The 27,456-nt window shown below is 39.1% G+C and overlaps 1 protein-coding gene across 2 annotated transcripts in view; it reads left to right on the top strand.

Annotated features, from left to right (window-relative positions):
- The window catches only part of LOC306873875 (protocadherin Fat 1-like), a 93,684-nt gene that overhangs the window by 59,813 nt on the left and 6,415 nt on the right, over positions 1 to 27,456 (top strand). For both annotated transcript variants that reach the window (XM_079423392.1, XM_079423393.1), the window contains exons 8-26: positions 355 to 630; positions 893 to 1,103; positions 1,827 to 5,897; positions 6,532 to 6,728; positions 7,187 to 7,340; positions 12,507 to 12,740; positions 13,860 to 14,249; positions 15,285 to 15,499; positions 15,898 to 16,035; positions 16,126 to 16,269; positions 17,155 to 17,352; positions 18,584 to 19,406; positions 19,493 to 19,624; positions 20,084 to 20,241; positions 21,588 to 22,044; positions 22,143 to 22,296; positions 23,205 to 23,315; positions 23,908 to 24,554; positions 24,672 to 24,809. In XM_079423392.1, the coding sequence (XP_079279518.1) occupies positions 355 to 630; positions 893 to 1,103; positions 1,827 to 5,897; positions 6,532 to 6,728; positions 7,187 to 7,340; positions 12,507 to 12,740; positions 13,860 to 14,249; positions 15,285 to 15,499; positions 15,898 to 16,035; positions 16,126 to 16,269; positions 17,155 to 17,352; positions 18,584 to 19,406; positions 19,493 to 19,624; positions 20,084 to 20,241; positions 21,588 to 22,044; positions 22,143 to 22,296; positions 23,205 to 23,315; positions 23,908 to 24,554; positions 24,672 to 24,809 (8,848 nt within the window). The remainder of the gene's footprint in view (positions 1 to 354; positions 631 to 892; positions 1,104 to 1,826; positions 5,898 to 6,531; positions 6,729 to 7,186; positions 7,341 to 12,506; positions 12,741 to 13,859; positions 14,250 to 15,284; positions 15,500 to 15,897; positions 16,036 to 16,125; positions 16,270 to 17,154; positions 17,353 to 18,583; positions 19,407 to 19,492; positions 19,625 to 20,083; positions 20,242 to 21,587; positions 22,045 to 22,142; positions 22,297 to 23,204; positions 23,316 to 23,907; positions 24,555 to 24,671; positions 24,810 to 27,456) is intronic.

Here is a 27,456-nt window from a genome sequence, read left to right as displayed (position 1 = left end):
TGTAAATTAACAGATATGTTCTACAGTTTTGCCAAGTATGTTGTATGTGGGTGTTTTAATGGATCTTTTAAGAGCAGTAATACATTTAGGACATATTTATTCTCTTGCTCGGTTTCTTTTAGCCTACTTACAGTGATCACTGTTAGCCAGATATTTTATTTGTTTAGTGTATGTTATGGTTTTAACCATTCATTATAGAATACTAATCATGTTATCATAGTAATACACTTCAAAAATTTAAAATTAAATGTACTTAATGTTATTATTCATTAAAATAAATGGTCCTACTGTAACTAGGTCATTAAACAAGGTCTTACAGTTTCTAAATGATTTACTTATTGTTTGTTTTTACAGGTTCTTATTAATGTGATCGACACCAACAACCATCGCCCCCAGTTCTCTAAGTTTAAGTATGAAGTGAATGTCCCTGAAAATACCCCACCTGACACAGAGGTGTTACGGATTACAGCTACAGATCAGGATGAGAAGAACAAGCTAACCTACACCCTCCTCAGTAGCACTGACCCATTCAGTCTACGCAAGTTCAGACTAGATCCTGGAACTGGGGTGTTGTACACTGCAGAGAGACTAGACCATGAAACCATGCACCAACATATACTAACTGTCATGGTAAGATCATGTGGTCTGCTACCTGCTTTACAGCATCATCTGTCCAATTGATTTTTCTGTCTGATTTAGAAATGTTAGCCAGTCAGCCATCCTTCACCATTAACTATCCTGGCAGTTTGTTTTCTCTTTAATTCAATCGACACGGAGGTGAATCTCCTGAATGTAAAGTGTTTTATGTGTTTCACATAAGCTTGTTACTAAAGTGTTGAAATTACTGGAGAATTGCTTTTTTATATCCCTTCCTCTGCCCTCCACACTGCAGGTACGAGATCAGGACATTCCTGTGAAGCGGAACCTGGTGCGTGTGATTGTAAATGTGCAGGACACCAATGACAATGCACCTTGGTTCTCTGGTTCACCGTATGTGGGCCTTGTGTTTGAGTCTGCTGCAATTGGCTCTGCAGTGCTTCAGATCTCTGCTCTTGACAAAGACAAAGGGCAGAATGCTGAGATCATTTATAGCATTGAGTCAGGTAATCCATCTGATTGATTTTATTGCTTTTGACTTTTATCCAATTTGTCCAGGAAACTACATATTGTATACATATGATTTCTGAACACGGGAAAGCCAATAGTAATTAGAAACAGACAAAGCTTATAAGCCTATCCTGTCTTCTTTGTTTTAACACGGGATGTTGCTAAGAGATCTACAGGAGTAGCCAATGCTGGCCACTAAACGTTAAGAGTTAAAAACGTGGGAGATATTGAATGTGGCAGCCAAGGGTCCTGCAGTCCACCAAACTGTGAGAGTTTTTAAAGCAGAGCATAGCCCAGATATGATGCCAAGTGGCCTTTTGAGAATGCACATATTTGAAATGTCTGAGATTACAGAAATGAATTGAAATGCACTGTGTGTGTGTGTGTGTGTGTGTGTGTGTGTGCGTGTGCGCGCGTGTGCGCGTGTATGAGACAGCAAACATTGTTCAGCTCACATACTGAATGACTGACGCTCAGGCGTCAATACAGACAATACAGATGCTTACTTTCTTTGACAAACTCAAATATTCATTATAGATAAATTGAAACAAATTAAAAGTTTGTCATTTTTAACTTTAAATCAATGCATCAATATGTTTTTAATTAGATGTATTCTTTAAAGCAGTTTGACACAAAATGTTTTAATTAACGAGTTCTGAAAATTAAAATCTAAACCTTTTAGCAAGTGTTTGAAGCATCTTTGTCATATTCCTTCCTAGGAAACGTGGCCAATTCATTTGCTATTGATCCTATCCTGGGCACCATCACTGTGGCGAAGGAGCTAGACCGTAGCAACAAGAACCGATTTGAGCTAACTGTGAAAGCCTCTGACAAAGGCACACCACCGCTTAGTGCTACTGCTGCTGTTGACATAACTGTCACTATTTCTGACAATGCCATCCCTAAATTTGAAGAGAAGGAGTTTTCTGCTGAAGTCAGTGAAACCGCTCTGCCTGGAGCCTTTGTGAGTCTAGTTACCGCCAACAGCCAATCATCAGTGTTCTATCAGATCAAAGACGGAAATGTGAATGGAGCATTTGACATTAACCCCAACTCTGGAGTGGTTGTGACCCATTCAGTTTTGGATTATGAGACTATTCCATCATACAAACTAACCATTCAGGGAACCAACATGGCCGGTCTGGCTAGTAACACTACTCTACTGATTCACTTGAAGGATGAGAATGATAATGCACCTATATTTATTCAAGATGAGTTCACTGGAATGGTTAGCGAGTCTTCTCCAGTGAACAGTGTAGTCCTCACTAAAGACAACACACCACTTGTCATCCGTGCTTTAGACACTGACCATGATGCTAACTCTAGACTGGTCTATCAGATTGTTGAGCCATTTGCTCATAATTACTTTGCCATCGACTCTAGTACTGGTGCAATCCGAACCATCAGCGAATTGGATTACGAGCAAAGATCTTTGTTTCGCTTTTCTGTACAAGTCCACGACATGGGAATACCCCGTCATTTTGCAGAGAAGGCTGCTAACGTGACTATTGAGATCCTGGACGTCAATGACTGCCCGCCTCAGTTCAACCAAGATCTATATGAAACCACAGTCTTAGTGCCAACTTACAAAGGAGTGGAAGTGATCACAGTCAATGCCACAGATGCAGACTCAGCTCCAAATTCAAGGCTCTTTTACTCTATTGTCGAAGGCAATATTGGAGAGAAGTTTAAAATGTACCCGGTCACAGGGGTTATCACTATTCAAAATGTCACTCAGCTTAGAAGCAGATATGAGCTCAGAGTACGGGTGTCTGATGGCAGGTTTTCTAAAACAGCTTTGGTAAAAATAAATGTCAGAGAGAATAAGGAGAGCACTCTGAGGTTCACCCAAGAATCATACAAGGCCTCTGTACCAGAAAATTCCTTAGAGAAGAAGACTTTAGCTGTAATAGTTGCAGTGGGAAACCAAGTCAATGAACCTTTGTTTTATACCATTTTGAACCCTGATAAGAGATTCACAATAAGCCGTACATCAGGAGTACTCTCCTCTACAGGCATACCCTTTGATCGAGAAGAGCAAGGCATATTTGATATTGTGGTGGAGGTGACCAGAGAAGACAAGTCATCTGACATAGCCCATGTCCTTGTCACTGTGGTAATCGAGGATGTCAATGACAACCCACCTGTGTTTGTCAATTTACCCTATCAGGCATTGGTGCAGGTTGACACAGAAGTGGGTCACATCATCACAAAAGTGACTGCGGTTGATGCAGATGTTGACAGAAATGCTGAGATCAACTACCATCTTCAGGAGCTAAGTGAGTTTATTCAGATCAGCATGGATGGTGAAATCTCATTAACAAAGAAGCTTGATAAAGACTCCCTTAACACTGAATTTGTAATCACGGTTGTAGCCAGAGATGGAGGTGAACCAGCACTTCCTTCATCTGTTGAAGTGCCAATAATGGTTGTAAACAAAGCAATGCCTGTGTTTGAGAAAGCCTTCTACAGTCTGGAGATCCCAGAGAACATACCGTTACTGACGCCTGTTGTACACATTCAGGCTAATGACTCTGAAGGCCCTAGAATAGTGTACACAATCACAGAAGGGGATCCTCTTAATCAGTTCTCCATTAACTTCAATACTGGTGTAATTCAGGTTGTAAAGCCTTTGGATTTCGAGACCCACCCAGCCTATAAACTCAGCGTAAGGGCCACCGACTCGCTAACCGGTGCCAAAGCTGAAGTCTTTGTTGACGTAATCTTGGAAGACGTTAATGACAACCCTCCTGTGTTCCATTCCAAACTGTACAATGCAAGTCTTTCAGAAGCATCAGTGATTGGGACATCCGTATTGCAAGTCTCAGCTACTGATGCTGATACTGGTAACAACCAAGTGCTCTTTTATCAGATCGTTGAAGATAAAGATAAGAGCTCTGATTTCTTTAGCATTGATCGTGACACAGGCACAATCTGGACAACTCAGATGCTTGACCATGAAGAAAAACCCTCACATAAGCTGATAATTAGAGCAGTTGATGGTGGAGTACCTACCCTTTCCAGTGAGGTCATTGTGTTAATTGATGTAACAGACCTTAACGACAACACTCCAGTGTTCTCACATAATGTCTATGAAGCTACGGTCAGTGAACTGGCACCTCGTGGCCACTTTGTCACACAGGTTCAGGCTTCCGATGCTGACAACTCAGATAGCGGTAAACTTGAATTCTCAATTATATCTGGAAATGAGGGACAAAACTTTGCAATGGATCCAAACACTGGGGCTATAGTCATATCAAACCACCGGAAACCCCATATGGAGTCCCTCTACAACATCAATGTATCTGTATCAGATGGTGTATTCAGAAGTTCAGCTATTGTGAAGGTCAATGTTATTAGTGCCAACTTTCACAATCCTACATTCAACCAGGTGGATTATGTAGTTGAGCTTCTTGAGAACTCACCAGTTGGAACATTGGTAGCTGAGGCTCAAGCAACAGATGAGGACTCTGGTACATATGGAAGACTTACTTATCATATAGTCAATGACATTGCAAAAGACAAGTTCTCAATCTCTGAAAATGGAGAGATCTTCACTTTGGAGAGTCTTGACCGAGAGAATGCACTGGAAAAAGTAATTCCAATTTCTTTGATTGCTAAAGATGGTGGTGGCAAAGTTGGCTTCTGCACTGTAAATGTGATCTTAACCGATATCAATGATAATGCCCCGCAGTTCAGAGCTGCTGATTACAGAGTTAATGTTGCTTCCGACATGCCAAGAGGAACAACCATACTTAAGATTGCAGCGTCCGACATGGATGAAGGTAGTAATGCAGACATCACCTATTCTATTGAAGGAGATGCAGACAATGTTGAGGAGAATTTCGAAATCCACCAGTTTAGTGGTGTCATTGTAACAAAGGAAAGCCTCATTGGATTGGAGAACCAGCTCTACACGTTTCTTGTACGAGCAAAAGATGGTGGAAATAATGCCAAGTCCTCTGTCGTTCCCATTTATGTCAGGATTCTTGCTTCCGAGGTCCCGGTGCCAAAGTTCATAGAGTCCCACTACAGGTTTGCCATAGATGAAGATCTTCCTCTTGGTTCAGAAATAGATGTCATTCAGGCCGAAAGTGATCAGCCAGTCTTTTACAGCCTGGTGAAAGGGAATACTCCTGAGAGCAACCAAGATGAGGTATTTGTGGTTGACCCCAGCTCAGGATCTTTGAAGCTAGAGAAGAAGCTTGACCACGAGAGCACCAAATGGTATCAGCTAACGCTACAAGCACAAAGCGAATATGATGGTAACAAAGTTGTCTCCGCTGTGGACATCAGTATCCAGGTCAAGGATGTCAATGATAATCGACCGCTCTTTGAGTCAAACCCTTATGAAGCTTTCATTGTGGAGAATCTCCCAGGTGGCACCTCTGTTATACAGGTAAAGGCCACAGACTTGGACTCGGGCACTAATGGCCATGTGGTTTACAATCTCGATTCCAACCAAGAGACAAGGGACATTGCAGAATTGTTTGCCATCAACAGTGAAACTGGATGGATTACCACATTAAAGGAACTTGACCGTGAGAAGAAAAACAAGTACACTGTTTCAGTCTTAGCCACCGACCGTGGAGACAAAGTCCAGCAGATGGCCAGTACCAAGGTGGATGTCACAGTGGTAGATGTGAATGACAACCCACCAAGGTTCACAGCAGAGATCTATAAGGGCACAGTAAGCGAAGATGACCCACCTGGTGGAGTCATTGCCATTCTTAGCACTACAGACCTGGACACAGAGGAAAGTAACAAGCAAATCAACTACTTTATCACAGGTAGGTCTTATGTTGATTTTGTACTTCTAATTTAATTTTAGCAGTTGCATACCACCATTTTCATTTCAGTTGTATTTGATGGAGTCATTTATAGTACCAGCAGTGAATAATCTGTGGAAAACCACTCACAGCTAAAGCAAAATATCCTATGATGTGCTATAAAATTGTCATGAGATTATAAAAAGAAAACTGGATAATTTTCCCAATGACACTTTTGAAACAAAGCAAGAATGTTTCAGCCCTGGTGATAATTAATTAACGCGAACATCGATGCCAAGCGCGAGATGAGATGAGCACTTTCTGGCAGAGAACAGTCTCATTACATCCACTCGTCTTCGCCTGATCGTAGAGTGATGACAGAAATTGGCATAACAAGTCACACTGCCACTTATTTACATAGACACTTTGTGTTAATATTGTGAAGTCCAAGCAAATAAGAAGTGAAGCTTCATGAATGCCGTGGAGTACACATTGCACAGATATCTCACCATAACTTGTGAAATATAAGCAGTTATAAATTGAGCCATTACTGTAGCTACTACACATATAACAGGAAACCACACAAATAAATAATAATTTTAACTGCCATTCACTTTCATTAGTTTGACTGACGTTTCTCGTGTGCTCTCTGAAGGTGGAGACCCCTTGGGGCAGTTTGGCATTGAGCATACTCAAGGCGAGTGGAAGGTCTCGGTGCGGAAGCCTCTCGACAGGGAGGAGAAGGACAATTACTTGCTGAACATTACGGCCACTGACGGGACCTTCACAGCCAAGGCTGTGGTTGAAGTCAAGGTCTTGGATGCCAATGACAACAGCCCAATTTGTGAGAAGGTATGAATGTTAGTTTTGTGTGTATGTGTGTGTGGGAAGTGCATTGCAGCAAAATGTCATGTAGTCTGATTCTGTCAGTTAATGGGAGGGCGCAGCCTACCCGCTGTGCATGCTAAATGGGACGAGACTTAGAGAGAAAGAGAGAATGTCAGGAGGGATTTGAAAAGGTCCTTATGTGAAATGCAGCATTTAAGAAACAAAGAGAGTGATTTTGCACTGTGAGAGGGTTTTGTGAGGGCTAATGTGCTTCTTTTATGTATTGTGTTCCTTTTTGAATAATGTTAATTTAATAGAACTCCTGCAGTGAAAATCTTTTAGCACTCTTTTTAATTTGGGGGGGTCACAATTATTACCAAACTCTTTCTCTTTACTTTCATTTCTCTCTTCTTTTTGGCACTGTCATCCCATTTGTGAAGTCATTTCTGCTTTTCACATGCCTCCCTTTCTGTTCTTTTCAGTCATTCTATATGGAAAGCATCCCAGAGGATTCCCCTGCCGGTAGGCTTATCCTGCAAGTCTCTGCCACAGATGCTGACATCCGTTCCAATGCACAGATCTCCTACGAGCTGCTCGGGGCCGGATCAGAGCACTTTAGCATCGACTCTGAGACAGGTATGCATTAGTATTTAGTATTAGTATATAGAATATTATATATATACACTAGTGCTAGGACTGCACAATTGATCGAATTTCTAATCGCGATTACGATTATGGATGCCACGATTACATAATCATTCAAAGCCGTGATTACAAAAATAAATAAACAATTAAAAATTCCCACTTGCATTACTCTGTGTGCTTAAGAGGTGTTTGCAGCGCGGGGTTTAACAAACTCAAACACACTGGATAAAATACATTTTGTCTAATAGTCGTTGTCACTCTGTTGTGCATGATAGATATGTTAAATGCCAAACGTGTCAAAAGCGGAACAAACTAACGGTACTCGTTTGAACTGCGCGCCACACAGACCTTTTATCCACTTGCCTCAAAAGAAAACAGCGCAGCGCGAGCTTAGAGCGTATGCATTTATTGCAGTGACCGGTTGCGATCGCGCGCTAAACAACGCTGTGAAATCCAGTAAGAAGCACTCAAGTTCAGCGCAGAGTTCTCCAATACAAATCGCATCTCTATAATTTAAACTAGTTTAAAGCCAAATAAATCGGAGCTGTTATTCTCATCAATACTGATGCAGAAAGCAGCAGAAACAGTGCAATAATAATCCAGTTAGAAGACGTTTCAATCCACAAATCACCCACATTTACCATAGTTTTACTGTAGTAACTAACGGTAACAATGGTACGGTGGCAGAAAAGTAGGATATTCATATTGAGTATTATTATATTATTAATATACTAAATATGTTAAAGGAGTAATGGAAAATAATTACATTATTTTGTTCATTATCCTATCAGTTGATGTGGATTTGTAATTGACTGAATGTCTTTAGGCTACTGTTTTTCAATGCAAACACCATAGAAACCATAGTTAGGCTACTTTTTTACCATGGTAATGAGGTGCTGTGATTTTGGTTATGTATAAAAGATGAGGCTGTTACAGTTTTCACAATGGTACTGTCAAATGTACATCTGCATCCCAACTCAAGCTCCTGCTACTCTGAACTCAAGCTCCGGTTCTAATGTGCGTTTCTAAGAGACAAAACTTGTAATATTACATGTTCCGTGCTACCAAATCAGGTGCTGGTGCCACTGCTCTCGAATATTAGTCTGGAGCCCTGATAATATTAATTGTGCAGTAAAATGTTACTGTAATTTGAAATTTCGTCTGTTTAATTGTAAATTAAATATATAGCTTTAGTAAACCATTTTTTCTATCTTTTTTTTTCTTTTAGTTTTAGTATAACATTATTATACCATGCATAATTTTACCTTTTTTTTTGTTTAAAGAAGAAACCAAACCAATGTATAGTTGACATTTGAGGCTCCATGCTATAGAAAAGCAATACAAGTTCAGGAAGAGTGTTTTCAGCCTTTTTTTAAATATAAATTTTATATAAAAATTAGGGGTGGCACGGTTCGCGGAAAAAAACCGAACCGCACGGTTCTCCACACACGGTTCGGCACGCGCTAGGACCGCGGTTCAACTGAATTCTGACAAGGCATGTGGTTTGTTATAAATAACACGTAAAACAAATAGGGTTCGGCTAATGTATGTTTCTGTTAATGGATGCGCATTCTGGCTTCCCAGTACATTATAACAACAGCGATGAGAAAGAAAAAAAAAAAATAAGTGGACAAATCATTCACTCTTGTTCAATGCGAGTGCGTATGCTGGAATATGAGCATTTATTCCGTCATCACCCGGGTGCTGATAGCGCGCGCACAGGTGAGACCTGAACAGCACACGTTGATATCGGTGTTTAGACTAAAGTCATGTAAGCTTTGCCAGCTCAAATATTTAAGAGCCAGAGGACGCGAGCTCGCGCGCGCAGTGAGAAGATTTGTGCGTGCGCTCATCTGAAGCGCACAAACCTGCGCCTCAGAACGCGCGCAAATATGAAGCTCTCTCTGAAGTATTGTGTTTTAATGGATAAATTCACACAAAATTCTGTCAAAATGCCCGTCTTGGTAAGTATCCTATAGCAGACATAGCCGGCTGGGCGTACAGTATCAGTGCTTTCTCTTAAAGTGACAGTTAATATTAAATAAACAGCAACAACAAAGAAATCACTCACTGCTCTTGATTGAATCGCTTTTGTAACTTTAATAAAGAGTAATCTTTAATTTATACAGTCAAATATGCAATGCTGTTTTACCTTTGATTACTTTAATCATACTTCAATTTCTGTACCTAAAAAACCCCTGAAAATCACTGATTATTTTATTTGTATCTTTACTCTATTGTATTTTTATTTGTGCTGTTGCTTGTAGTTAAAGGTCTGCTTTTATTTGTGTACACTCACAATGAAAACAAAACAGATTTTATATATATAACATGTAATAATATTTAGCATTTTCACATCAAAATAAAAGAAACTGAGCAAAGTAGATGTCTTTTTTTTCCCTGTTGTACCGAAATTGTATCGAACCGTGACCCCCGAACCGAGGTACGTACCGAACCGTGACATCTGTGTACCGTGCCACCCCTAATAAAAATGTGGCATGCAGCTTCAAAAAATGGCATAAATCTGTTCAAAATAATCGTTATTAATAATTGCAATTGCAGTCTCAAGGGAATAATCGACAATTATGATTTTTGTCATAATCATGCAGCCCTAACTAGTGCTGCCAAACGATTAATCGCGATTAATCGCATCCAAAATAAAAGTTTTTGTTTACATAATATATGTGTGTGTACTGTGTAAATGTATCATGTATATATAAAAACACACACATACAATATATTTAAAATATAAACACAACTTATTTTTCTTAAATATATACATGCATGTGTGTGCATTTATATATACATAATAAATATACACAGTACACACACATATATATTTTGTAAACAAAAACTTTTATTTTGGATGCGATTAATCGAGATTAATCATTTGACAGCACTAATACACACACACACACACACACAGTTTGCAGTCAGTAAGATTTATGTTATGCTGTTCAGCACGAAAGAATTAAATTGATCAAAAGTGACAGGGAAAACATTTATAATGTTTCAACTGATTTCTATTTCAAATAAATCCTGTTCTTTTGAATTTTATATTCATTAAAGAATCCTGAAAGAAAATATATCACTGTTTCCACAAAATATTAAAAGTGTCTACACTGATAATAAGATATTTTTCTCAGTATTAACTACTGGCGCTTTATTTACGTTAATATTACTGTTTTCACAAACTTTTTGATTTAATAAATGCAACCTTGATGAGCATTCTTTCTAAAACATTCAAATTCTTACAGACCCCAAAAATCTGAACAGTCTAAGACCATTGTCTCAACAGCCAGACAAATATATGCTTCATACACACAGAACATTTTCACAATCATTTAGTTTTGCCTGCAGTCAAACACACATCCCATTTAAAACCATAATGATTTCTAATTTAATTACTTCTATAATTCCAGGGAAGGGTGTACACCCTTGGGCTTTTATTAGTGTTTTACAGTGAATACCGTGGAATTCTGTTCCTAGTATTGTTGTTCTCATTTCTTTACTTCACACAAAATATTTTAATAAAGCATTTCAAGTGTTACCCCACTTCAGCTATATTAACTCAAATCAGCTGTCTCTCAACTGTGTGAATTAAACATCAGTTCCAGGCGGAAAGAGAGCAGAAACCAACAGTGGGTTTGTGACAGCGTCACACTGCTACAACACAAAAGCTATTGTAAAGGCGCTACTCACTGGCTCTTTGATAACACCAAGTGTGAAGGCAGGGAATGCTGGCTCGCAAACTGAAGGAGTGCTACTGTTCTTCTGTGTGGGTTTAGTGTGCACAGAGAATTTCTTCGCTTCGCTTTTTTTCCTCTTCGTTCCATAGTGGAAAAGAAGTGTAGCATTATTGCAAGTTAGCAATGCCAAGTGTGCTCTCATGCGAGCCAAACAGACCCCTGGTAGCTGGCGGCTGCTTTGCCGAGGGTGACTTTCCCTTTGCTTCTTTTCTCAGCTCACTCTCCGAGCCGCCCACATGCCGACTACACTTTATTCTCCCTTGCTATTTCTCTCATTTCTCACCATCCCTCTCCTCTTTAATCTTTTCTATTTCTTAAAGCCTCTCAGCACAAGGATGGTTTTAGCTTCCCTCGAGGGGAAACTTTTGGACACCCTGCATTCATTCCTCCTTGAGATGCACTCCAGCTAAAAGGTCGACACCAAACAGCTGGCACACAAAAGGGCCGTTTTAAATCAGTGACCGCTCCAATGGAACGTAGCTTTCGCTTGCTGAAATTATTAGGTCAGATCATTTCCTCATAAAAGAGATGACTGTCTCCTTCTCTCGCTGCTTTTCTCTTGACTTGACTTGACAGATGAGATAGTTTAAAGTGGAATTGGTTTGTGTCTTGTTCATTAGTGCAGTGCCAGCTGATGTTTAAAGTGATTGATGGGGAGTGAATTTTGGGGTTTTTAGAAAGCGACAACTATAATAAATATACATAAAGAAGCTTTGCCGATATGAAGAATGAGAGAACAATGAACTGTTTGTGTGTGTGGAAGCAGCATCAAGGATCCTTCAAACTAGAGTTTACATAAAGTCACAGAAATTGCTAATGAATCAATGGGTTAGTTCACCCAAAAAGAAAAATTCTGCCAATTTCTCCAAGCCAGTTTTTACAGATATTTCTAATGGAACCTGGGAGATTTCTGTCCCTCTATTTAAGTCCATGCAACCAAAACTTTGATGCTTTAAAAAGTTTAATTAAGGATTTAATTTAATTGAATTTAATTTAAATGAAAACATTGATCAGTGCACATACATAGTTCACCTTAAATATGGTAAATCCTAAATAAAATCAGAAATCTCTTGGGTTTCATTAAAAATATCCTAATTTGCATTTCAAAGATGAACGAAAGTCTTATGGGTTTTGAACAACATTGTTTGATGAAAATGGTTGCTATGACCGAAAAAAGTTCTGTGAAGGTGACATTGTGTTGTGTGACCAAAAGTTTAAAAGATTTTACCTTTAAATGCAAAACACTCTGACACAGTTAAGACCAATTTTATACCAGTGACATTACATAATGGGCAGGGCAACTCAGGTCGCAGCTGGTTAGAACAAAAACTCATTATTTACATGGAATATCTGTTATCTGTGACATTCTTGTTAGGACACAGTGTAAAGTGTGCTTTTGCTTTATCAGGTGAATTAAAAACACTGCTCCCTCTGGACCGTGAAGAAGAGGAGGTGCACAAGATGAAGGTGCGTGCTCTGGATGGAGGTGGACGCTTTTGTGAAGCAGAAGTTGAAATCACAGTCGAAGATGTCAATGACAACGCTCCACAGTTCACTGCTGACCCCTACACCTTCACTGTGTTCGAAAACACAGAGATAAACACACCTGTGGCTCGCCTGTATGCCTCAGACCTGGACACAGGTAAGATCTTCAATATCCAGATCAATGATATATTTATTTAAAAATATATCAAAATAGAAATTGTGTTTGTATATAAGTGTGTTTCCCTAAATATTCTCCAATTTTGCAACAGTATGGCCTGTCAGTGTTCATCTGTTGTTAGTACTTTTTTACTCTGACTTTTCTCTGATTTTCATTTGCATGGATTCCTCTCTTATCATCCTTTGTTCTGTACTCCATATCTTCAAACAGATACATTCTGTGCTCTGTGTACATTCCTATTTTATTTAAGTCTAGCCAAAACACAACCAATCTCTTCTTACCTCACACAACCTTAAAATCGCTGGTTACTTTTTGAAAGCCCCTAAAGTAGTAAAATACTAATTATACTCTATTGACCACTCATATGATGTGCACTTACAGTGGAGGTCTATGGGACTAGCCTACAACTAGCTAGCTGCATCATAGACTTGAAATGATCATAAGAAGGTGTTTGTCAAGTGATCAATAGACTGGCATACATACTGAACTGTCATAAAGCAGATGCATTGCAATAATTTGGTCTGACTGAAACTTTGTAGAACACAAGAGATTGTGTTAACTGGCTATAATGAGAGAGAGTGTCTTGATAGATAGGATTGTACTAGCAAGCCACAAATGAGGCTTACTCAAAAATGCATTAGAGGGATTAGTGTACTCTATCTTCGTCTTGTTTGTTTGTGTGTGCTTTCCCCAATATAATAAGTGGCACTCACTCACACTTAATATGCAACTCAGGACCGGAGGTTTTACAACTGAATCTTTTGTAGGATGAATTTATAAGTCATTATAGTTAAGCAAATGAGACAAAGACACAGACACACTATAGGTTCTTGCAAATGATTATAACTGCTGGAGGCTTTGCCATTGATTCGAGAGCTTCTTAATCTGCAAAATGTATTGATTTGTTGGCAATCTTTATGAATTGGTTGTCCTTTCTTAGTAAGAAATATGACAACAGCAGGTCAAAATTCAGAGTTTCAGTTGTGCATTAAGTGAAGGAATAATTGACAAACATTACTGATAGAACCAGTGTTACTCTGTAATTGTTTGGGGTTAAATGTCAATATTAATCTCATTGAGCTTTATGTGTGTTTTTAGGTTCTAACGCAGAGGTCCTGTATTCACTGCTGGACTCTGCTGATGGTGTGTTCTCCATCGATGAGGAGACAGGCGTCGTGCATCTGGATCGTCCTCTGGACCGTGAGCTTCAGTCGCTCTACACCCTCCGCGCTCGCGTCACCGACCGTGGGAGCCCACGCCGTCTCTCCTCGCTCACCACTGTCAGTGTTTCCATCTTGGACATCAATGACAACCCTCCAGTGTTTGAGCGGCGCGAGTACACTGCCACCATCGCAGAAGACATTCCGGTGGGCACCCAGGTGTTGCGGGTGCACGCAGCCAGCCGAGACACAGAAGCAGGCGCAGAGATTACATACTCCATTATCAGCGGAAACGAGAGAAGAGCGTTCCGCGTCGACCCCCATACAGGTAAACACAACAGCTTTGATGAGCATGTTGAGATCTCTGCAGCACTGGCTCTCGAGCACTTAAATTCTGCACTGTGCAACACTTAAATTTCGAGTCAACTTTAAAGTTCTGATGCATACAAATCTGGCACTTTATGGCCTGGCTCCAGATTATTTGTCTCATTTTATAACAATGTATACCCCAAACAATAATTTTCAATCTTCTCAGCTTGTTCTTTCGGTTGTCCATCAAACACGTTTCCACCTTCCATAGGTGATAGGGCTTTTTCTGCATATGCACCTAAGATGTGGAACCTACTTTTAGATTAAATTGTGAAGCACAGTAACTTGGAATTTTTAAATTATATTTGAATATCTTTCAAAAAATACTGAAAATTTGTCAGCACCAAAAGCCTGGGCAGTGCGTTGACATACAGTGCTGTTGCGCTATGGCCGTCCCGAGTTCAAATCCTTTCCCGACCCCACCCACACCTCTCTCTCCCACTTCACTTCCGGTTAGCTCTGATCTGACCTATCATAAAAAAGGTGAACATGCCAAAAATATTTTTATATATATTTTAAGTCAACTTATTATAGATTGACATATGTATTTTTTCTTGTATTTTTTAATGTAAAGCACTTTAATACATTTCTTTAAAGGTACTATACATTTATTTTATTATTATTATTATTATTATCAAGCATTCAAATAGAGAAAATAGGGAACCTATAATTGTAGACTCTCTAGCATCTACGAGGCTCCCAAATACTCATGCAACTGAAAGAACGTGGAGCACTTCACCCAAATATAAAGGATTCACAAAGTTTCTTCTTCTGCCACTTTCCTTATCTTCCTTATTCCAGTTGTTTTCTATTACATATTAGAAAAGGTTAGAGTTTTTGTTTGTTGGTTGGTTTTTTCATTGAGTTATTTATTCATTTATTTATTCAGTTGTTTTAGTCATTCTTTACTTTAATAATTTACTTAATTATATGGAAAATAAATGATTTAGATATTTTCATGTACCTTGACATCTCATTGTCCTTTTCTTCCCAGGCGTTGTCTTCGTGATTGAGACTTTGGACTACGAAACGGCACATGAGTTTTATCTAACAGTGGAGGCTACAGATGGAGGAACGCCACCGCTCAGTGACATGGCCACAGTGAACATTAACCTGACTGATGTTAACGACAACAGCCCCATCTTCAACCAAGATATTTACTCTGCTGTGATAAGCGAAGACACAGAACTGGGAAAGACCGTGCTCACTGTGAGTCATCCAGCTTCTCTTCTGATTTTATTGTGCCCTGCTCAGGTCTCTGTGTTACATCATCTCCTAAAATCAACACAGAGCAAAGAACACGCACAAACACAGCCCAATGTCAAACTAAACTTGGCGACCCACACCAATCTTTAATCTGCACCCTTCTATCTCGCTCTCACTCTGGTCATTTATTGGAGATGTTCATGCCTTATCATGCTGAATATAAATTGTCAGTGTGAAAGTGAGGCTTTGATACCCAGCTCTGTTTCACTTGCATGCCTTCTGATTTCCCTTGAGAGTCTCAGCCAATAGTTACTGAATCATGAGGAAAGAAGGGCGAAAGGCATACCTGAGTCCATGGTAATCTTTATCTTAACCAGGTGTGTGTATTTCTGTGTGTGAAGGTCATGGCTGATGATGCAGATGGTCCATCCAGTAATCAGGTGCGCTTCTCCATCATTGATGGCAATCAAGGCAGTCCTTTCACCATCGACCCCATCAGAGGAGAGGTCAAGGTGGCCCGCCAGCTCGACAGAGAGAAGGTACGGAACACTCAGGTGTCTCAGTAGCAGGTATATTGGCAGTCTGTTCCTGAAACCTAATGATAACATTTTGTTTTGTTTATTTTTTAGACTTCAGGTTACACTCTGACTGTGTTGGCCTCTGACAATGGAAGCCCGGCTCATTCCAGCAGCACTACAGTCAACATAGATGTCTCAGATATAAACGATAACCCACCTCTCTTCTCTCAGGCAAACTACAGCATCATTATACAGGTCTGATTCCTATTCGATACAGTGATTTCACTGTCAATAATCTCTCTCCAATGCCTGCTTGTTCTAAGAAATTCACTAGACGCAGATGCATTGGGGTGTTCACATAGAACATGTTTTTGCATTGAAATAGTTGCAAAAAGTAATCATTCTTAATATTGACACGTGTCCTAACATTATACAATGAAAAAAAACAATGAAATCTTATTATTGTTAATTAAAATAAACTAAAACTATTAAAATTGTTTTTCATTAAATAAATTCAATAAAACTAAACACCTAAGCATTCAAATCTTTAAATTTTTAGTTTGTTGAAATACTGTTAAAAAAGTATATATAAAAAATAAAAACATGTGAAATGATCAAAACTTAGACTAAAGTAAAAATGAAAACTGAAGATCTAAAAAATAAAAGCTATTTAAAAATCTCTCTAATAAAATCACTGAAATAAGTAAAAAAATGAATGTATATTAAATAAAAATGTAGTGAACTATCTTGACCAAAATCAGTAAGCAATAATATTCTAGTCTATCTTTTATGATGCAAACAAATATAAATAGATAATAGATGATAATTTATGCCCTGGAAAATAATGACTCCCTACATTATTTCCTACAGCTTATTGTGTTTCATGCTGAAATTCATCATTATGGAAGTTAAATGCATTTCGAATACTGTTCCCATTTTGAAACATTGCTCTAAGGAAAAATCATTATTAGTCACCAGATATGTCTGTGCTTGCTGGCTCATATTAAATATAATCATAGCTTCTCAATGTGAGCTGTAAAAATTGTTACATGCCAAATTTGCCTTAAGATGTAAAAAAAAAAAAAAAAGTGTGAATGTGAAATTATAAAACCTTTAACACATTCTGCATATGTTGTATAGGAGAACCAGCCAGTCGGTACCAGTGTTCTCCAGCTGACCGTGTCTGACCGTGATGCCTCCCACAATGGACCTCCTTTCACATTTTCTATCATCAGTGGGAACGAGGGCGATGCCTTCCAAATCACTTCTCAGGGCGTGCTGGTCTCTGCGGCAACTCTGAGCCGCCAGACCCAAGAGTTCTACCTCCTGCAGGCCCAGGTGAGACCTCAATCTCTCCCTCTGATTCTCCAACTCTCACTGAAGCTGTAGGGGTCTTGTTCAGTTTTCACTGGAGGTCTGAAGGGATAGATGAATAATAGAGCTGAGGTGAAGCAGTGCTTGTTCAGTACTCCCCACACAGGCCAGGCATGTTCAATGGAGTATGATGAAGGAGCAGCCATGAAAACCTGATCAGAGGAGAGCACCTGCAAGAAAATAATTACAGCTGTCTTATTCCCAGTCTCCTCTTCTTTTAGGTGTTCTGTTTCCTTTGTTCAGTAGGAGGTCATTCTATTCAATGGGCCACTTTTCAATTTTGATAGTAAATTTAAAGCAATTTTTGTAAGATTTTAAACAAAAGAAGTCTTAATAAATTGTATTGTGCCATCTCATCAGTTATATTAAATTAATTTACGCTGCTTCTTGGGTTAACCGTACTGACATGTGTATGTGTAAAAATAAGAAACTAACTTTTTAAGATTTTTTCAAAGGACAGATGCTGTTATGTATATTTTTGATTTATGAAACATTTTATTACGGTAACAGGGTTGATGCACTACATAAGACACAACCTCTAGTCTTTGAATTAATACATTGTCAACAAATTTATATGTAAACATCATTTTTTTTTTTTTACTTTTTCATTTGTTTTATTCGGGCTACAAATTGCACCCGTTTTGTAAAATTGTGAAATTAATAGTGAAATAGTGAAATGGGAGGCAAAGTGATAGGTACAAGAGGACGGAACAGAAGTAAATAACATGAGCCAGGCTCAAACTTGTGCAGCTGTCCATTTTTTCAAGAGTAAATCCAGGCTCAATTGCTCCCTCTACTGACTGTGACTGCACATTTTGCATGTAAAGGCTGATAATAAGTGCCAAAGTTGTTCTCCCCTTAATACTCAATTACACTTCAAACAGTTGACTTGATAATTTGGCACCACATGTTAGAAGACTAATAACCTATTGTTTTAGTTAACAACAGTTATGATGCTTGCTGTTCTGTGCTGTACAGTGAGATATATCATAGGAGGTATGAATATGAGTTCTTACTTCTGTAAATACTTACCAGTGCATGCTAAAGCAAACATCATTATTACTATTGTTTAAAATTAGAGTTAATGATTTGACGTCCAAACCCCAAATATTAAACCTTGACACCTAAGTATGCAACTATTGATTTCTAATGGTTGCAATTCTGAATCCTAAATCTCTTGGCTCTTTTGCTCTAGGTAACAGACAGCGGTCGGCCACCATTGGTCTCCACAGCATTTGTGAATGTACGTTTGATTGAGGAGAGCATCTACCCTCCTGTCATTCTTCCCCTGGACATCTTTATCACCACAGCAATGGACGAATATTCAGGTGGGGTCCTGGGTAAAATCCACGCCACCGATCAGGATGTTTACGACACTCTAACCTACAGCCTTGTACCCGATAGTTCCTCCACCTCCGAAAACACTGGCCTCTTCTCTGTCTCCCCTGCTGATGGGAAACTTGTAGCCCGTGGGAATCTGGATGCTGGTCAATACGTCCTTAACATTACAGTGACAGATGGCCATTTTACTGCAGCTGCCCGAGTCAATATTCACGTTCGGCAGGCAACAGCACAAGCGCTCGATAACTCCATCGCTGTGCGATTCTCTGCAATAGCACCGGAGGAGTTTATCGGAGATTATTGGCGTAACTTTTTGCGGGCTTTACGGAACATCGCCGGTGTCAGACGTGGAGACGTGCAGTTAGTCAGCTTGCAACCTGCTGCTGATGCCTCCGGTGACCTGGAAGTACTTCTGGCCCTAGAAAGGTCAGGAAGTCCATTCCAGCCCCAGGAGGTCCTTTACAGGAAGCTAAATGCCTCAGTTGGGGTAATCGAAGAGATGACTGGAGTCCGTATTGTACGAGTTATGAAGAAACTCTGTGCTGGTTTAGACTGTCCTCTTAGTTACTGCCAAGAAACTGTTTCCTTGGAGACGGGAGCAGTGTCAGCCTACAGCACGGCTAGGATTAGTTTTGTTACGCCACGTCACATGCGTACTTCCAAATGTCTCTGTGAAGGTAACACGAATATACAGACACCAAATATTTCAAAGATGCATTTCACTTCCAGTCTAGAGTGATGATAAGCCTTTAATGTGTGATAGGTGTTGAGTGTCCTGTCCTGAGCAAACTCTGTGAGGGAAGCCCCTGTCCTGACGGCATGGAGTGTGTAGAAGACCCCTTGCACACCAAATTCAAATGCATCTGTCCTGAGGGAAAACAGGAAGAGTGCTCAGGTATGAACACGCATATTAGTGCAACTCACACTAAAGCGCCATATTGAGGTCCCATTCTTTTATTAGTGCTACTTGCTTAAAGTATCCGTATTACTTGAGCTAAACTTGTCCTGCAGTATTTATAGTACAAAACAATAGATGTATATTAAATAAAGGGACCAAGCCATGGATGGAGATAATTTATAGATAGTTTTTTTGTTTTTTTTATAATTTATATACTTTTAAAGTGTTTCATATTTTTAAATAGATTTTATTTATTTAAATAGATTTTTTTAAGTCAGCTGATTATATCATTGCATTCTGAATTCTGTTTGGTTTGTGCTTTTTACAGCATTGCAAGCACTAATGTTTTGTTCATGAAATGGACATTTAGTTTTGCTGCATTAAACTGCAATGTAGTGTTGGTGTGGGCATTATGATAACATCACTTATAATTTGTTTTGGTTTGCTCTGTTTTAGAGCGGCAGTCATTAACATTCAGCGGAAATGGATATGCGCGATACAGGCTGATGGAGAACGAGAATAAGGAAGAAATGAAACTGTCCCTCAGACTCAGAACATTCGCCACCCATGCTACTGTAATGTACGCCAAAGGCACAGACTACAGCATACTGGAGGTGAGTGTGTACTCTTAACCACCTCAATCCTTCCAAAAAAGAAGAGAAAACAGAATGAGAGTTATTCTGGAGCTGGGAGAAGAGAGGGGAGCTCTTTCTCACGCATTCCACTTTGGTGAAGGAAAACCACACAGCTGACAGAAAGAGCAAAGGAGTCTGGGACTGAAATGCAAGCAGTGTCATCTCCCTACTCTTACATTATAATAATCTGTTTCTGCTTATTCCTGAAGCATCATTCCTTATTTCATCTGTTTAATCAATCTGCTGTTGCCAGAATACTTTAATATCACAGCTGAAGTACTTCACAGAGTCATCTTTTTGCCTACTTAAAAATAACTTATAAACTGCCTACTTAGACATTATTTTTTATAGGCACACATTTTTGGCCGTCATAAGCTTGTTTTCTGTCCAAAAATGGTGCTGACACAGAATATGTCTGATGTGATGCCCAAAATGTGCCAAAAAAAAAAAGCATGCCCAAAAACATTGCATGTGCTTTAAATGACCTTGGTTGTCTATTTAGGTGACTTAATAGGTTTGGAGAGATCCTCCTTTATATATTTATGTATACAACATGCAATATAATGGACAGGTTTGCGTGAGCTGATTTTAATATTTTATTGCTAACACTTTACAATAAGGTTCATTAGTTAACCCATTTGTGCCTAAATTTTTCTGAATGGTTTCATGCATATACAGTATTGTGAAAAAGTGTTGGCCCCCTTCCTGATTTGTTATTTTTTTGCATGTTTGTCACACTTTAATGTTTCAGATCATGAAACAAATTTAAATATTAATCAAAGATAACACAAGTAAACACAACATGCAGTTTTTGAATTAAGTTTTTTATTATGAAGGGAAAACAAAATCCAAACCCACATGGCCCTGTGTGAAAAAGTGCTTGCCCCCTAAACCTAATAACTGGTTGGGCCACCCTTAGCAGCAACAACTGCAATCAAGCGTTTGCGATAACTTGCAATGAGTCTGTTACAGCACTGTGGAGGAATTTTGGCCCACTCATCTTGGCAGAATTGTTGTAATTCTGTAATAGAGTGTAATAAATGTAGTGTTCATTGTTTGTTCATGTTAATTAATTCATTAATGTTAACAAAATGACACCTTATTGTAAAGTGTTACCATTTTTTTTTATAAATATATATCCTGAGAATTATTTATTAGTTTACTTTTAATAAATGTAATAATAATGTATAAATTATAAAGTATAAAATATTTTGGCTGTCCATTGGCTAAATGTGGATTTGAGATAGTAAATATTTGAATTGACCCCACATGTTTGCCATTTTTATATAGAGGCAGCATGAAAGACAAAACTATTTGTGTTTCAGATTGTGAATGGCCGTCTGCAGTACAAGTTTGACTGTGGCAGTGGTCCTGGTGTGGTGTCCGTGCACAGTACCCAGGTCAATGACGGACAGTGGCACACTGTCTCTCTTGAGGTAGATGGCAACTATGCTAGACTGGTTCTAGATCAGGTCCATGCCGCATCTGGCAAAGCTCCGGGAACTCTCCGCACCCTCAACCTGGACACCAGCATGTACTTCGGGGGTCATGCACGGCCAACATCTGGCTCAGGAAGACTTGTGGTAAATGGGCTGCGAGGTTGTCTTGAGGGGATCGTGTTTAATGGGAGGGAGCTGCCGTTCTCTCAGGTTCGAGGAGTTCACTCAGTCCTGGAGGAGCTGGTTGAGGCGGCTCCTGGATGCAGCTTGGCTCCTCCACTCCAGGGCTGCTCCAGTAACTCCTGTACCAATGGAGGCACATGTTCATCACTGCCTAACGGAGGTATGTGTGGCCTTTTTTGGTTTGTTTTTGATTGGAGTCATTGCAGTTCAATCAGATATAGGACTGACTATTATGCTGTGTTCTATTGTGTGTTGTAGGGTATTTCTGTAAGTGCACTGCTGCGTTCATGGGCACTCACTGTGAAGTCACTATCAGCCCCTGTGCCTCTAATCCCTGCCTCTATGGAGGCACATGTATCCCACGAGGAGGAGACTTCTACTGCCAGTGCAGAGGACAATACTCGGGCCAACGGTGAGCACACATGCACTTGTGACCACAGAAATTCTCATTGTACCTGCAATCAAATGATGTGAAGTCTCTGTCGTTTTTAGCATATGTAGATGCAAATTCATTGCATTATCTATAGACATGCTTCAAGTTTGACCAGAAAACTTTTCTTATTTTAAAAAAGGTGTTCAGGTACTTTGAACATTAGTATTTAATCTTGTTTGATAACTTAAACTTGATCATTCTAAACATGTGCTAACTTTGTTTAAAAAAATAGCAATTTTGATAGTTTGTGCAATGCAAATCATAAATTTTTAAGAGTGGCTTAAGTGCCCAGGTATTTTTGGGACAACTGTACACTGTCTGAATACAGATATATTCATTAATTTCCATTATATGACATATATGCTATAAATGTCTGTTTTCATTTTAACTGTTAAATCTCTGATTTGTTTCTAATACTTTTAATTAAAATTAAAAATGTGTCTTTGACCTCGTAGCATTACACCATGTTCCTCTTTGTCTAATTATTTTTAAAGTTTGATATTTCATTAAATTAGTTCTTTTTCCATTTTAATGACATTTTGTATACTCCATGTGTAGGCAAATAAAAGTAAGCTCTGTCAATATTTTCATAATTTAAACTTAATTAATATGCACGGTGTGACTCAAACTAAAGGAAAATACTTCAGAAATCCATGTGGCATTCTCAGTAATTCCTATTAAATTGGAAATTTAATCAGAAGCTTTGGGAGGCGATGTGATTGATAATCAGATTTAATTCAGCAAGACAGAATCAATTTACTCTTTGAGAAATTTCTACTGCAATTAAAATCTATCCAAACACAGTTCTTCCTATTTAAAGTTTATCTAAAGTTGTGCATGTGTGAAGTTTCTGAATGACATTTTGGCTCTTTGTAATTTTCTACCAGGTGTCAGCTGGGTCCATACTGCACAGATAACCCGTGTAAGAACAGTGGCAAGTGCATTGATAGCCTTGATGGTCCTGTGTGTGAGTGTGAGCTGGGTTTCCAAGGAGACAGGTACATCTTTTGTTCTAATGAACCTGTGAGACCTGATTGAATAAGTCAAACATATATTAAATGGGTATAATGAAAAGCTTCTTTATGAGATGCTACTTCTCTTGAGATGATACCCAGATGAGACTTTTTAAATGAAAGAAATTACTATTCTACTTTCTATTCAGCGAGGATGCATTAAATTGATTAAGTGACAGATTTCCATTTTAAGTAAATGCTGTTCTATTGAACTCTCTATTCATTGAAGAATCCTCAAAAAAAGTATCATGGTTTCCACAAAAAAAACAACTTATTAGTATTAGCATACTAGAGTGTTTTCTCAACTTTCATGGGATAATGGCTGCTAAAAATTCAGCTTTGGCATTACAGGTATAAATTACATTTTAAAATATATTCAAATTGAAAACTTATTTAAAATGTTATAATACTTCATAATATTCCCGTTTTTACTGTATTTTTGATCAAATAAACACAGCCTTGGCAAGCATTAGAGACGTCTTTCAGAAACATTACACAAATCTTATTTCAAACTTTTGAAAGTGTAGACTGAATTTGCAGCTGTGTATTTACAGTACATGCTTGTATGTGTGTTTAGGTGCCTCAGTGATGTAGATGAGTGTCTAAATAAGCCTTGTGGAAATGGTGGTCACTGCCAGAACACGTACGGCTCCTTCAACTGTAACTGCTCTGCGGGCTACAGTGGGCGGCATTGTGAACTCCGTTCCGAAATCCGCAACGAATTTGTCTCCACCTCTTGGAACATCGGCCTGGAGGAAGTAATCGGAATCGTCGTCTTCGTTGCTAGCATCTTCCTTCTCGTCCTACTCTTCGTCGTAGTTCGCAAGCGCATTTGCCGGCGCTCAAAGTCCAAATCTGACGATGACGACAAGCTTGGCGTAGGCACAGGAGTCTCGCATGCCTTCCTCCATCGGCCGTACTTTGACTCCAAACTCAACAAGAACATCTACTCCGACATCCCGCCGCAGGTCCCTGTACGGCCCATCTCCTACACTCCCAGCATTCCAAGCGACTCCCGCAACAATCTGGACCGCAACTCGTTTGAGGGCTCAACCATACCGGAGCACCCAGAATTCAGCACATTCAACCCCGATTCGGTGCACGGGCACAGGAAGACGGTGGCTGTCTGTAGTGTAGCACCTAACCTGCCTCCTCCCCCACCCTCTAACTCCGTGTCTGACAGTGACTCCATACAGAAGCCCAGCTGGGATTACGACTACGATGGTATGTACAGAAACCCTGCTGGAATCCAAATGTCATGCTTGTGACTTGTAAGACAATCTATTTAATGGGCTCTGAAAGTGAGTGACAGTTTGTGTGACTGTTTCCTTCTCCTCACAGCTAAAGTAGTGGACTTGGATCCGTGTCTAAGTAAGAAACCGGTAGAGGACAGCGCCTGTCATCCTTACAACACCAGAGGTAGCATGTCTGAGGTCCACTCTCTCAGCTCCTTCCAGTCCGAGTCATGTGACGACAATGGTATGTATGGAACAGAATGTATTTGCTTTTACTCATCTTATAGATGACTGATAGATCATAACCAGCCAGTTAAACCGCAGAATATAAGTGAAATACTTCTGTGACATGTTCTTATGACTTTTTTTCAGATATCAGAATGATTTAATTCATGTTATTTATACTGTATGTATCTCTGTAAACAAGATTAAAAAATATTATTGAAAGAACTGCTTCTTTAGCAGACAAAAAAGGCTATGTTTGGAATGGAAACACCTAGGGCCAGTTTTACTAAACAGCGCAAATTAGAGCAGTCGCGAATAAAGAATAAAGAAATAAAGAAACCATGGTGCTTTGAAAAGTACTGGAGGCCAAAAAATGCTAGAAGTTGCAAGAAGTTTTGATAGACCTGGTATTGCGTGACTCCTTGAGGGTTCCAAGTCATCTTTTATTTCCTGAAGCAAATAAAAAATAACATGGCTTGGCAAACAATATTTTCGTGTTCTTCTTACGTTCCAAATAAATTACGTGTGGAAAAACATCCTGTCCCTTCTACCACGCACTCTCTCATCTCTGTGGTGCCTCCTCCTAGCAACAAATTGTAGCCATTTTAAGAGCAAAATAGTTTAAGACATGCTTTTTGGGTGTTAAATAATGGCGCAAATACCAGTAATTTGACGAGCACAAACATTAGTAAAACACATTGCGTGATTCATTTTAAAACTCTCCTCCCATAAATGTTGCGTCTGAAAGGAAAACTCCTACAAATGCATATTCAAAAAGGTCAGGCGCAAAAATAACTGTCCACGCCTTTACAGTGCTAATTCTTCACTGCGCATCTTTTGTAAAACCCGACAGTACAATTCTAATGCCAAAAGATGGCAAGCTGTTAGTAAAACGGGCCCCTAGTGTACTTTATACTGTGATACATACAAAATTTGTGTGCAGAAGCATTAAAAAACATCACATTAGCCGCACCTGCAAACTCTTCTAATTAAAAAATATATTTATTTTTATTTAATATAGCTATTTAAAATATGTATAATTATATACAATTTTATGAAAATGTATCCTTACAAGGATAACATAGACATTACAGTTGTCTTTTTCCACCAGTCCTGTGCCGCACACTATGACATAACTTACTCAAGCTTGATTGATGTTTAGTTATCATCTCATAAATAAACCTGTATTTGGTATTATTTCTGTTCATTCAATATTCTACATACTACTGCACATTACATACATAGTGTAGAAACTTCACTAGTATTCTATTCCAAACATAATCTAAATCTCTTGCATGCTCTTTTAGATGACAGACCCCTATATATATTTTTTTTTTTTTGGAACGTCTGCTAACCCTGTCTGTCTTTATTTTACTGATGTAACTGAGTGTAAAGGGTGATATGTTTTTGGGTCATGTGTTATGTAATTTCTCTCTCTTTTCCTTATCGCTGCACCGGGGCTTCAGCTCCCATTTGGATCAAATCTCACCACAGACACCGAGCAAGGTTTTAAATAGAGGCCTGCTCGTAAGTGAACACTCGCCCACGGTGGAAGGAAGCGATCACTAAAGGCCCTGCGAAATTCTCAATGAATAAAAAGAAGAAAGCTTGTCTTCCCTCTAAGCCCCCTCGTCTTTTTCTTTTGCCATTGCTGAGAGCAACTTTTCATAAGTTTTTCATCATTTCAAGGCAACATCTGAGAATGACCTATATAGTATCTTTATTAGTTCTCTGTGTGAAATTCATATTTTGGATCTTTCTCTTCTTTTTTTCCCCCTTCCTTTCTTTGTCTATCTTAATGAAGCCAATGGATGGTTGAAGACATCACCTCAGAGTGTAAAAGCAGGGTATGAAAAGTACACATGATGGGTCTCCAGCACACACAACACAACGTTTCTGTTGATCCTGATTACTATAACTGAAGGCCTTTTCACATGACTTATGACAGAACTGTGTGGAACAAACTGTCAAGCTATAGCATCCATGCACTATTTTGCAGTCAGGACATACCTTGTAACAGTGCTTCTGTCAGGACCACTATCGTCAATATAACTTACGATTAGCATACATTATAGGTTGGGGGAATGGTTCTGTTCTGGGCAAACACTCCCTGCCCATCCACGCAGCCTAGCATGGATAGGAGCAGGGAGAGCAGAATACCCCCCCTGGGGTAACAGAACAGAACCAACACCAATGATAAATGTAGCAGATACCATTAATGTTCTACGTGATTATTTAACAACATGATTCAGTGGTCTGACTCGATATATTCACTGCCACGTCCTGACTGGACGAGAGGAGCTGGGGATGGAGGTGGGTGATTAGTTCCTGAGTGAAGCGATAGCTGCTGAATAATGACTGAAGGGACCTTATAAAGGCAATTATGATTGGTGTCATGATCCTATAGGTAGACGTGGATCAGCTGATGCGAGCTTGACTAACATGGCCTGCCAGAACTACCGCTATGCTCCATTTCAAGTACAATTTTCAGCTTTTTTATTGGCTGATCAAAGTAGCAAACGATTGTTGTGTTGAAAAATATATTAAAACTAGGGATGGGACAGGATGCCCGGATGTTTTATTTTAGTGTTATTTATATTTATATTATTTATTAATATTTTGAATTAGCTTTGTGTTTAATTTTCATTTAATGTTAGTTTATTTTT

The sequence above is a fragment of the Barbus barbus genome, assembly GCF_936440315.1.
Source record: "Barbus barbus genome assembly, chromosome: 8".
NCBI lineage: Eukaryota > Metazoa > Chordata > Actinopteri > Cypriniformes > Cyprinidae > Barbus > Barbus barbus.
The sequence above is the reverse complement of the archived record's forward strand: the minus strand, read 5'-3'. Positions and strand labels throughout refer to the sequence as shown.